Source organism: Calonectris borealis, chromosome Z (genome assembly GCF_964195595.1).
Source record: "Calonectris borealis chromosome Z, bCalBor7.hap1.2, whole genome shotgun sequence".
Taxonomy (NCBI): Eukaryota; Metazoa; Chordata; class Aves; order Procellariiformes; family Procellariidae; genus Calonectris; species Calonectris borealis.
Window position 1 is genome coordinate 71525629 of NC_134352.1, and position 12712 is coordinate 71538340.

At 43.3% G+C, this 12712-nt stretch overlaps 1 protein-coding gene across 1 annotated transcript in view; it reads right to left on the minus strand.

The window, feature by feature from the left end:
• Positions 1 to 548: 548 nt before the first annotated feature.
• Positions 549 to 12712, minus strand: part of C7 (complement C7) — a 28658-nt gene continuing 16494 nt past the window's right edge. Inside the window, exons 16-18 of the mRNA XM_075138154.1 lie at positions 8995 to 9091; positions 3839 to 4023; positions 549 to 1923 (exon numbers count right to left, since the gene is read on the minus strand). Coding sequence (XP_074994255.1) covers positions 1736 to 1923; positions 3839 to 4023; positions 8995 to 9091 — 470 coding nt within the window. The 3' untranslated portion in view covers positions 549 to 1735. The remainder of the gene's footprint in view (positions 1924 to 3838; positions 4024 to 8994; positions 9092 to 12712) is intronic.

Genomic DNA, 12712 nt, shown 5'->3' on the forward strand with positions numbered 1-12712 from the left:
ATTATTTCTGTGCTATCTATCAGGAAATTTCCAGGTGATTTTCTCTTGCCTCCAGAAGCTATGAAAGCTATAGCTACCCAGTGGGCTCATGGTTCAATCACATGTTGTGCCAGCTGCCCCAAGAAAAAGGCTAGAAATTGTCGACAAAAGAGTTGGGAGTAACCAAGGGGCAAACATCAGGCTGTTCTCCAAATCTGGTACTCCTGAGCAAATAATACAGAGCAAATAACAGATTAAATTCATTTGGCTTTTATTCTACTTGTTTTCATCTATAAGGTGTTTGCAAAAATTGACAATTTGCTCAAAAAACAGAAAAGTGCCATTAAGTTCCAGACAGAATAAAGGTCAGGAGGTCCTTTCAGGCAGTGCGGTGGGAACCTTGCCCTCCAAAATAGCTGCTCCCAGAAGAGGGAGTCTCCATGGGAAAGCATACCTCTCTTGTTCTGGCTTAAACCTCATTGCCAGCGCCATGGAAAGCAAAGCTTTTCCAGCTGAAGGTAGGGTTTATGTGAGGAAGCTACAGGTACAAACATGAAAACCAAGAGAGATGTTTTATCTGGTAGGTATTTATTGATAGTAAGAAATAAAATCTGTCACTTAAAAAGCATACAGGCTTCTTGTTGATAGTGGTGCACTTGCTTGATCGTGCTCTTGCTATCCAGCCCTTTGTCTTTATTTGCATCCGAGAATAGTGAGGAGGGATCGGACTGCCAGGACAGGTACCTGAATGGACTTGCAAGGTACAGCGTATGTGAGCAAAGATGTCAAAGATGTCTGACTATGGTAATCAGTATGCTTAGCTGTATAAGGAAAGAGTGTAAGAGACTCCTTTTATTTAGGAACAGCCTTAGGAGATTGTGCAAAGGTATCCCCAGGGCAACTGTATGCAGAGTGTCTCCATTTCTGTGAACATACGCTTTCCCTCATAGCTGCTTTTGAGAAAGTTTTGCTGTGGTGAAAGGCCTCTATATGCAATAGTCTGTAGGGAAACCGGTCTTGGCACAAACATAAATACATGTGACAAATGCAATGGAGTTAACTGTGCTTACAGATGTAGCTCACGATGATAGTTATGACAAAGTAAAATGGAGATTTTTCATTAAGCAGTTGTGTGTACAAGAAGCTGCAGGCATAGGAAGCCTTCTCATTACTTTAAGCTGACTTTACTATTAATGCACATTGCTTTGACCTTTAAGAGTTTCAGGCTTAAAGACAGGCTCAATGCTGTGCATACTGTTTGCTCTATGTATAAGGTACAGGAGGAAGATGTTAATTTATTAGAAGAGAAGACTCAGGCGTTTTACTTTGTAAAGCCTGTTCTTTTTTTCTGCACTCTAAATCTAATCGTTGCATGCATATGTTTGTGTGGCTTTCAGTAAAATGTATTTACAAGGTTAGACACTGTAATTCATCACTATAAATGCTCCTTTGGCAATTGCACTTCAGGAACATTTTTTAATTCTGATGGAAGTGAGAAGTAAACTTGCCAGAGTTAAGTCCGGGGCCTAAGCAAGAGCCCTGTCATGAGCAGTAGCAGGGAGTGCAGCTCTGCCTAACGATAAGCCTTGGACCCTGATGCAGATCTGACCAGAGCTGATGCAGAGAGTCTCATCAGCTGCAGTGGACTTCACAGCAGAGCTTACATTACAGAGCAAGGTTCGAAGTATGTCCTGCCCAAGAGTTGACACAATTTGACATATCCCATGGCAATAAGCAAAATGAACCGTAACGTATCTTATTTGCTCTGTACATCACAGGGCCTTATGCTGACAAGGGTGACAGTCTCCCCCTGGCATCTGAGCCGCCCAGCCTCACACTCGGTCATGGTCCGATGGGCAGCAGAGCTGCTCACTTCAGCACAGATCTGGATGCCTCCCTCCTCGCACGGCTCGTCTTCGTCACAAACACAGCTGTTGGATTGCGCTAAGCAAAAGCACAGAGGAAAAACACTCAGGATGTCATCCGACTCAACAAAAACCAGACTAAAAAGTTTCCAGCAAAACTGTAGGATTGACAGTACAAGAAAGACATGGACCTGTTGGAGTGGGTGCAGAGCACGGCCACAAAAATGATCAGAGGGATGGAACGCCTCTCCTACGAGGACAGGCTGAGAGAGTTGGGGTTCTTTAGCTTCGAGAAGAGAAGGCTCCAGGGAGCCCTTATTGCAGCCTTTCAGCTCTTAAAGGGGGCTTATAAGAAAGATGGGGACAGAGTTTTTAGTAGGGGCTGCAGTGATAGGACAAGGGGGAATGGTTTTACACTAAAAGAGGGTAGATTCAGACTAGATATAAGAAAGAAATTTTTTACGATGAGGGTGGTGAAACACTGGAACAGGTTGCCCAGAGAGGTGGTAGATGCCCCATCCCTGGAAACATTCAAGGTCAGGTTGGACGGGGCTCTGAGCAACCTGATGTAGTTGAAGATGTCCGTGCTCATTGCAGGGGGGGTTGGACTAGATGACCTGTAAAGGTCCCTTCCAACCAAAACCAATCTATGATTCCATGATTCTTTTCCTAACCAGAAGCAACATTAGCTAAGATTTAGGTTCAGTGGAAAAACTAGAAGTGGAAACAAGTGGTGCACTACTGGGGCTTCCTCTGCTTGGAGAGGCTGATTGTGCTTGGGGCAAAAGCTTCCCCAAGGTGCCCAAGATATTGCTCTCAAAGGCTTCTCTGATGTTACTGCTTGAACCGGTTTGTGTATCTACTGCTCCAGAGTCCAGATAACATGTAAAATGAGAGATCTGTCCTTGGACAGTAACAAACTGATCATGCAGACACTTACAAATGGAATTTACATACAGGCTGTTTCACTGAGATCAAAGGATCTACTACAAATAAATGTGTGTAGTTGTATCAGTGACAACAGTTAAATAATCAGATAAGAAGAAGGTCCCATCTGAGATTTATTTTTCATAACTCTATCTTTGTTTTGGTGTTGGATGTTTTGGGTTTTTTTGCCTGTGTTTGTCTCTGCTGAAGCTCCAGCCAGTTTTGATTATCTTTTCTTGTTATTATTTTTGTCTCTTCAACCCTACCAGATGAAACAGATGAACTCCTATCAAGTAATCTTTTTTATTTTCAAAATACAACAACAACGGTGCCTCTATCTGGGGCACTTCTAAAAACCTAATTTACTTCTTTATCTTCCCATTTCTGGCAACCCTCCATTAAATGCAATGTAGTGTAGGACACTCAGGGAAATTAGATCAGGGAATTTGAAAACTTCCACTGCAGACAGATTGCAAGAGACTGGGTCTATTTCCTCTGAGGGAAGAGACATTCACCTTTGATCATAATATGAGAAACGGGGGATAGGCAGTGAAGTACAAAAAAATGTAAGTGGCATTCCTAGGTAGTATAGAATAAGACATTCAATTCCTTGCCACAAGATACTGCTGGGGAGACTGCTCAGCAAATTTCAGGAAAGGATTAGCTATTCCTGTGGGCAGTAAGGACTCCCAAAATTACTGTGTTAAGAAATTTAAAACAGGTAGATACAGCGAAAAAAGAGTAGGGCAAGGGTTTCACCCAAAAATTCCCGAGGACCAACAGGGTAACCCACTTAATAGGAATAAGCTTTTCCTGTAGATAATGCATTTTGTTACGATATCCCGTGGGATTTTCTTTTCCATGGTTGGAGCTTCCTGCCATGTCTGGACACCAAACACTGGGCTGATGGTTTGAACCAGTTTAGCAGTGCCTGGTGCTTCTGGGAGGGTCTGGAGATACCATACCAGAACTGACCTACAGCTAATGCGTAACTGGGGATAAAGATTTCATTTTGATCATATAAACAATTTTGCTTACAATTGGTACAATTGTGAAGACTACCTTACCGTCGCATTTTTCCCATGAACGGCATGATCCACATTGTATTTCAGGTGCCTGAGGTATTTTGCAGTTTTCTGCATTAGTAAGAGAATATTTTCTGCCCATGCACTCCAAGGCATGCATCTTGCAAACAGTTAAAGGTGTGTTTCTCTTGGTTCTTTGATCTGTAGCACAGGTGTGCAGGGAAGGACTGAAAACAAAAGTAGGGATTTTGCTATTTAAATGTGGTTTATCTTGGTAACTGTTAAAAAGAGCTGAAGGAATGGAAAACATTCAGGGCCCAGTTCCAATTTCCCCATTCATTGAAGTACATCCTAAGAGAGCAGCAAGGGAACTTGAGACATAGACATGTGAATAATTCAGACTCCTTCCTTTTCCACAGGATGCTGCACCTCAGCAGAGCCAAGATCTGTCCCCTTTAAAGGACGGGGATATTACTGGGTATTTGCCATTGACATCAGTAGCAGTGAGAGTGAGATTTTAGTTAAAAAGAGTTTAGATCTCAATTATTCTCTAATATATTACACATGCATGCACCTAAGTACATACACAGAAAACATTTCATATACATATGAATGTATATATATACATATGAATGTATATGAAACATGCACATGTATTAAAATATTTTATAAGTATTTCTTAATCGTAGGACATTAGAATATACGTAAAGACCTCTTCTCTGCTGTCCTTTAACAGTCTCAGCTTTTGCTAAATAAAATGTTATGATCCAACATCTGAGACCAAAGATATTTCTGGAAATACATACATCTCCACAGAAATTTTATGAAAAACCTATTTATCTATTAATCCAGGGAATTCGCTTGTTTATTTCTCGAAATTCGGATATTGTTCTAATACCCACAAATATTAGCTTGTAAAAGTGGTAATAACAATTCTTGGATAAAAAACAGTGTTTGCTTTGGGGACAGTTCCAGGAAGTTGTTATCATTTGTGTTTCATGCTGTAAGTGTAGGAGGGGAGGAAAAAGTCATTCCATTTTTTCTGGATTTTAATCTCAAACCCCAGGCTCCTCCACTTGTTCTCAATGCAACCAGTGGCATCTGTGTGGAGTGAACAAAAAAAGTGCCTCTACGGAGCAGGGCAGCTTGCGCTCTCCTGGATGCACTTTACAGCCACAGGCAAGGTGCTGCACAGAGCACGAGAGCGTGCTCCCAGAGAGAGCTTTGAAATACGGCTCCAAAGGCTTATTTTCAGCACAGCTCCTCGTTTTGAGCTCACAAACGCTCCCACAGAAACTTTTAGTGTCTAATGGGTCAGTTCTGAGGGTCAACCTCACCTATACAGGTGCTTGGTGGGGAGGAGAGGCTGATGAGGAACAGGCAAATGGCCCTAATGAACTTCATGAGGCTGCCTGAAGGGGAGGGTAACAGTCCCTGTGAAGTGGATTGGCAGAGTAGGGAAAAGGAATTTGAAAGAGTGAAGGTCTAGTAATAAAGTCCTGACTCAGACCCTGCTTACTTGCTGGCCAAGGTAATTTTTCTTTTTTTTTTTTTTCCCCTGCGAATTAGGAAGTGGATTTTGGTAGATCTGTAAATAAGGCACCGAGGAAAAGTGCCTGCTCCAAGCTTTGGGAATGGTTCTTTGAGAGATGGTTTTGAAGCCTCTTAAAGAAGCTGGCTTTACAGAAAGCTTAAACTATCTGTAACATAGTGCACCTTTAAGATATTTAAAATTTGGCACAGAGTTTGTTAGGTGAGCCTGAAAACTTTGCTGCATCTATCTGCAACCAAATATATCTTCAAAGATTATTAACTTTATTACATCTCCTACCTAAGTTAGCATCCTCAACTGCCGTGGATCCCTTAACTGCTGTGCTTAGTCAAAATACCAGCCACTACATTCCTAGTAAAGTTTGTGGCCTGAATTTTCCTTAATGCTCTTTTGTTAAGATAAAGAATGAGGTTAACCCTCTTATTCTGAGGCACAACAAGAGGACAGCCCAATGGACATGCAGCACCAAGCAGCTGATAAAGGAAGCCGGTGCATTTGTCTGCATTATATTGTTTGCTTGTCTGGCTGCACAGCCTATGAGTTAGTGGTGCACTGATTTATAATGTGAAAGTTATCTTTACAGACAGAGGTATAAGAAAAACTTAATCTTTAAATATCGTCTTAAATTTGGAAGAACAAAGTGTGATCCAGGGAAAGCATCTAATCTGAAATTAAGTTGTTCATTATGTTTAAAATTGTTCAGAGGTCTTCTTTATTTGCCTGAGTGATAAATCTCAATATCTGAGTCTTAAGGTCAAAATCTTGTATAGGAGGCAGGTTAATTTAGCTGAAAAGATTAAGGCCAGACACAAGTGCACTAAGCTGTCTGCTTTGCACCACTTTAGCAACACCCAAAAGAGGGAAGGGAAGCTGATTTAAGCAGCTGCCGAAGGTTGAACCCAAGGGAGTTCATGGTCCCTGTTGCCAATCTCTCGCTACAGTATAATCCCTCAAACTGTCTTGAGAGTGCTTCACATATTTGCTATAGCTGGGTCAGCTGGGAGAAAGCTAGTGGAAATCAATGTGTTCAGATGCATAAGAAAAAGAATGGAGAATCTGTACTCATAAGAGAAATTAATAATTTGCACTCATTGCTGAGAAAGGGTATTACAGGGCTGGGAGCATCACAGCAGTGCAATAAAAATTACTAGAGGCAAGGAAGAATCCTTACGTAAAGTAAGGGTGAGAAATTCAATACCTTTTACCTGAAAAAGAAGGCTTGGATAAGAACAAGCTTTTACTAAAGCACATATTGTGAGAAATGAAATAGCATATGTAAGTCAGCAAATACCTTCTCTCCCTTTCACCTACAATGAGAGGCGGGCAACTTTCCGTGAAACTAAAAAGCGAAAAATTCAGTATGCTGCAAATGATTTTAACTACTTAGAATTATATTCAAGACCATAAGTTTTAATATAACACTGGCCAAGGACTCTTAGGAGAGACATAGATGCTACACAAATAAATTTGGAGGAAAAAAGAGGGGATAGTACTTAAAATTATCAAATCTCATGTTTCACTGTGGAGACAATGTTTAGCTACTGGAGGTTGAGGTTTCATCTGTATTAACACACTAACTGTGCTCTGACCCCCTCCTCGCACTACGGCCAATTCACACAGAATAGGTGCTGTCCATACTGTTAAACTCTCTTTGCCCCCAAAAGATGGGGACTGCATCAGACTGGAATGGTCCCTGACACTAGTAACTCCTGCGCTGTGACTGGGAATTATCCAGGAGTTGGCCCTTGCCAAAGCTCTGCCAGAGGCTGCTTTAGCAATTTAGCAGCTCTGGTGCCCAGGATTGTTCCCTTGCTCTAACTCATGAGGATAGATGTAGCCTAAGGCACCACATCATCAGGGACAAATTACCCCTCACCAGCCTGTTGTGGGGTTCTTGTGCTGTCCTGGCAAGTCTCAGTTGCTAGTCTGTTGGAAACTGAAAGGATGTAGGATGGGTCTGGAACCATGGTGTTCCTGAATTCCCACATGAACTCTTGTTGCCAGCTCTCTTCTGAGCAAAGGCTGCTGCTGAAAGTCACTGCCACAGCAAGCAAGCCAAGTTTCTTCTCCTCTCTGAGGAAGGACCAAGAACTGCTTACATGCCTTACTCCTACAGCCTTAACAGGCTGGCAGACTAGTCTGCTTTGACAGTTGATGATTTATCCTTCTATTATTAGATGTGTTATTTCAAGACAGAGTGAAAAGATGGCATCAGGTAACAGAAATGACTGTTATCTATCTTCCTGCCATTTTGAACATAATTATAAAAACCAGAAACAGGCAAGTAGTAGACTAATTATAACTAAAGCCTGAATGCATAACTGAATGTAATTCATTTAACCTCCAAGGTTATCGTGACTCTGCCCAAGGCCTTCCCTAGCACTGTGGACTCCCCTCCTCTATGTAACTAATCTTAACACACCCATGAACCAGAGGAGGTGTTGCTGCCTCACTTCAATGAGTATTGAGACAAAAAGAGTAGGACCAGATTATTTAAAATATTTAGGTGTTTAAGGATAGGAATAGAGTCTTAGCAGAACTGTAACAAACCTGGCACTTACCATCGCATGCAAGACAATGGCCTCAGACCCTAGGGAAGCGCCCAGTGGATCTACAAAACCCAAACTAAGCGCACCAATTTTAATTTTGAGATGTTCAAACCATGCTAATTTGGCTTAGAATCAGAGCCACCATGCAGGGCACTCTTGAACTATGTGGGTGATGGAAAGTACACGTCTTCCAGAGAAGTTCTGCTGCCTTAAAATCACTTGAGACGACTTCAAAATTTCTTCCTCCTACTACACAAGGATAAAACAAATTTGGCCTGTTATCCTAGAGTTTTCAAACTGCTCAGGTCCTGCTGTGACATAAACCTGGCCAGATTTCATATCCAGAGCTCACACCCGCTCTGATGACTTTATAGAAGACTTCATCCAGTCTATGCAAACCAGCCCAGTTGTTGGAGTGCTGAGCTCCTTGGCGTATCTGGCCATGAGCACCAGATGGTCTCAGGTGTCTTCTTGTTACTCCTCTGTTTTGGTTGTGTTACCTCCATATTTAGCAAAGAACTGAGAGAGTTACTCATTTCCTTACATTTCTCCTGCATTGCTTATTGCAGAATATAGGCTTAGATCAAAGAGGAAACAATAAACTCTGGTCTGCAAGTTATGAGGTCAGAAAAGGTTACATGACTGGTCTGTGCAAACTGTTGTATAAAAGGAAGATTAGATTATTGTGCCTTTCATAACTCTCCAGTCTCTCAGCAGGGAAAAGAAATCTGCTTTATTTCACTAGCTTACTGCTTTGATGATTTATGTCCCAAGGGCCTCTGTTCTAACTTTTCCTCAATCTTCTAAACCTTCAAAATATCATTTTATCTTTTTCCATCTATTTCATAGATCAAGTGGAGCTGAAATTCACCTTCTGTCATCCAACCAAATTCCATCACTGTTAAAACCCGCTGACAGCTCTGATAAGGCAGGTAAGTGATGAACAGGACATCGATTGAGCTGTAAAGCAAACAAAGTACAATGCCTCCTTGTCATATGAGTAAAGCTTTCTTATCTGTCATGGACTGAAGACTTAAGAAATTTAATTGGTCTTGAATAAAGTGAGAAAGTCATTGCCAAATTCAGCCTGAACTTACCCACACTCATAGGGCATTTTGCACACACATTGCGACTGATGTACTTTCTCCCATGGCTGACATTTAGTTTCTGTCACTTCTGGTTTCACACTGGGCACTGAAGTAGAAGAACACAGACAGTGCTATTAAGGGTCAGAAAAACAAGGGCTGTTAAAGGTCCACTCTGAAATTATGCTATCAGTTGAGCTTAAAAGGCATTGAATTATACAACCATGACATAAAGTCACATCCTGCATGTTCATTAAAAGTATCTACTGCATGGAAGGAATCAACACTATTAAAAAGATATGATACACGTTGCAAAATTACTGATCAGTAATTTATCCACGGGTCATGAGTCAGATGGAAGGAGACAGGTACTACGTTCAAGCTTAAACATTCATCTCATTTCTGCAGCTGTTTGTTTCTGCTAAACTTAGCAGTGCTGATCACAGCTGGCAACAGCTTTATCATTAGGTCTCAGAGTTAGTGGTTTCACTATTGTCACTAGAAAAGCTAAGACTCCAAAGTCCTATGTAGAAACGTGAACCTGAATATCTTTATACACTGATGGTAATGAAAACTACAATCATAGAATCATAGAATCATTAAGGTTGGAAAAGACCTCTAAGATCATCAAGTCCAACCACCAACCCACCACCACGATGCCCATCAAACCATGTCCCTAAGCACCACATATACTCGTCTTTTAAATACTTCCGGGGATGGTGACTCAGCCACTTCCCTGGGCAGTCTCTTCCAAGGCCTGATCACTCTTTCAGTAAAGAAATTTTTCTAATACCCAGTCTAAACCTCCCTGGGCGCAACTTGGCCATTTCCTCTCGTCCTATCACTAGTAACTTGGGAGAAGAGACCAACACCCACCTCACTACAACCTCCTTTCAGGTAGTTGTAGAGCGCGATGAGGTCTCCCCTCAGCCTCCTCTTCTCCAGGCTAAACAGTCCCAGTTCCCTCAGCCGTTCCTCCTAAGACTTGTGCTCCAGACCTTTCACCAGCTTCATTGCCCTTCTCTGGACATGCTCCAGCACCTCAATGTCTTTCTTGTAGTGAGGGGACCAAAACTGAACACAGGATTCGAGGTGCGGCCTCACCAGTGCCGAGTACAGGGGCACGATCACCTCCCTGCTCCTGCTGGCCACACTATTTCTGATACAGGCCAGGATGCCGTTGGCCTTCTTGGCCACCTGGGCACACTGCCGGCTCATGTTCAGCCGGCTGTCAACCAGCACCCCCAGGTCCTTTTCCTCTGGGCAGCTTTCCAGCCGCTCTTGCCTAAGCCTGTAGCATTGCCTGGCGTTGTTGTGGCCGAAGTGCAGGACCCGGCACTTGGCCTTGTTGAACCTCATACAGTTGGCCTCGGCCCATCGATCCAGCCTGTCCAGGTCCCTCTGCAGAGCCTTCCTACCCTCGAGCAGATCAACACTCCCGCCCAACATGGTGTTGTCTGCAAACTGACTGAGGGAGCACTCGATCCCCTCGTCCAGATCGTTGATAAAGATATTGAACAGGACCGGCCCCAGTACTGAGCCCTGGGGAACACCGCTCGTAACCGGCCGCCAACTGGATTTAACTCCGTTCACCACAACTCTCTGGGCTCGGCCGTCCAGCCAGTTTTTTACCCAGCGAAGAGTGCACTTGTCTAAGCCGTGAGCCACCAGCTTCTCTAGGAGAATGGTGTGGGAGACAGCGTCAAAGGCTTTACTGAAGTCCAGGTAGACCACATCCACAGCCTTTCCCTCATCCACGAGGCGGGTCACCTGGTCATAGAAGGAGATCAGGTTGGTCAAGCAGGACCTGCCTTCCATGAACCCGTGCTGGCTGGGCCTGATCCCCTGGTTGTCCTGCACATGGCTTGTGAGCACCCTCAAGACAAACTGCTCCATGATCTTCCCCGGCACCGAGATCAGGCTGACCGGTCTGTAGTTCCCCGGATCCTCCTTCCGGCCCTTCTCGTAGATCGGCGTCACATTGGCAAGCCTCCAGTCGTCTGGGACCTCCCCAGTTAACCAGGACTGCTGGTAAATGATGGAGAGCGGCTTGGCAAGCTCCTCCGCCAGCTCCCTCAGTACCCTCGGGTGGATCCCATCCGGCCCCATAGACTTGTGAGCATCCAGGTGGCGTAGCAGGTCGTTAACTGCTTCCTCTTGAATTATGGGGGGTTTATCCTGCTCGCCGTGCCTGTCTTCCAGCTCAGGGGGCTGAGTACCCTGAGGATAACTGCTCTGACTATTAAAGACTGAGGCAAAGAAGGCGTTAAGTACCTCAGCCTCTTCCTCATCCTCGGTGGCAACGTTCCCCCCTCACATTCAATAGGATGGAGATTCTCCTTGGCTCTCCTTTTGTCGTTAATATACTTGTAAAAACATCTTTTGTTGTCTCTCATGACAGTGGCCAGGTTGAGTTCTAGCTGGGCTTTTGCCTTTCTAATTGCCTCTCTGCACGACCTAACGAGATCCCTGTACATTTCTTGAGTTGCCTGCCTGCCCCTTCTTCCAAAAGTGGTAAACTCTCCTTTTTTTCCTAAGTCCCAGCAAAAGCTCCCTGTTCAGCCAGGCCGGTCGTCTTCCCCATCCCATCTGTCCCCTCCTTATGGCACATGGGGACAGCCCGCTCCTGCGCCTTTAGGACCTCATTCTTGAAGAACGTCCAGCCTTCCTGGACCCCTCTGCCCTTCAGGACTGTCTCCCAAGGGACTCTCTCAACCAGTGTCCTGAGCAGGCCAAAGTCCGCCCTCCGGAAGTCCATGGTAGCAGTTTTGCTTCTATAATTTCGTGGTCACTAAGCCCAAGATGGCCTCCGACCACCACATCTCCCACCAGTCTTACAAGTTCCATCATTAGTCCTCAATCTGCAGTAACTTTAAAAATAAAAGCAATAGTGAGTCTTGGGGAATTTTCATCATTGCACATGTACTACTCTTTGAGTACTGAGTTGTATTCCAAGCTTGAAAATGAAATTGGCCTTTGCTAAACATTTCTCTGGAGATTTCTGTAGCAAGTAATGGCAAGACTTTGCTAAATCCACACAGACTCACTTTCTGAGAAAGCTTTATCCTGATTTGTGTTTTAGATTATGTGTCTATAGTTTTCTACTTTAATGTGAAACTTTAATACCCCTGAACATTGTTGCCTTTTTAAAAAAAAAAAAAAAAAAATCTCCCTTATGGATTAAGACTTGCTAAGCAAAATAGACAGGCAGAAATTGCCAGAGAAGGAGAAAAAAAAAGACTTGCAGTGCACTGCAATACAGACAGCAGGCATAACCCTGTGTTCCTGCAGAGGGGAAATTTCCACCAAGAATGACTGCATTATCTCCATCCCTGGGGCTGTTGGTTGTGTAGTTGACTGTGACTGACACTATTGCTGACTAAATACTCTCATCCAAACATATGTGTGCCGCTGTGTCTGTGTATACATATCTTCTTAATTTTTACCCTTCTTATCTCATGTTCCTTGTTTTTTTAACTATTGTTATAACTGTTATTCTAATCCAATTGTTGTCCCTTTTTTGTTTTTTAACTTTTGTACTAATGTAATGTTCCCCATACAGCCAGGCACAAGCTGTTTCTAAAGATGGAAGCATTTTAAACTGTTTCTAATTATTACTGGAATTTGAATACACAAATGTAACAAAAAAAATGAAGAAAATCAGTCACTAAGGCTAAGCCGAAGGAGTTGTTGGCAACAGTACTTCAGCACTGGTACTTTAGCACTTTAG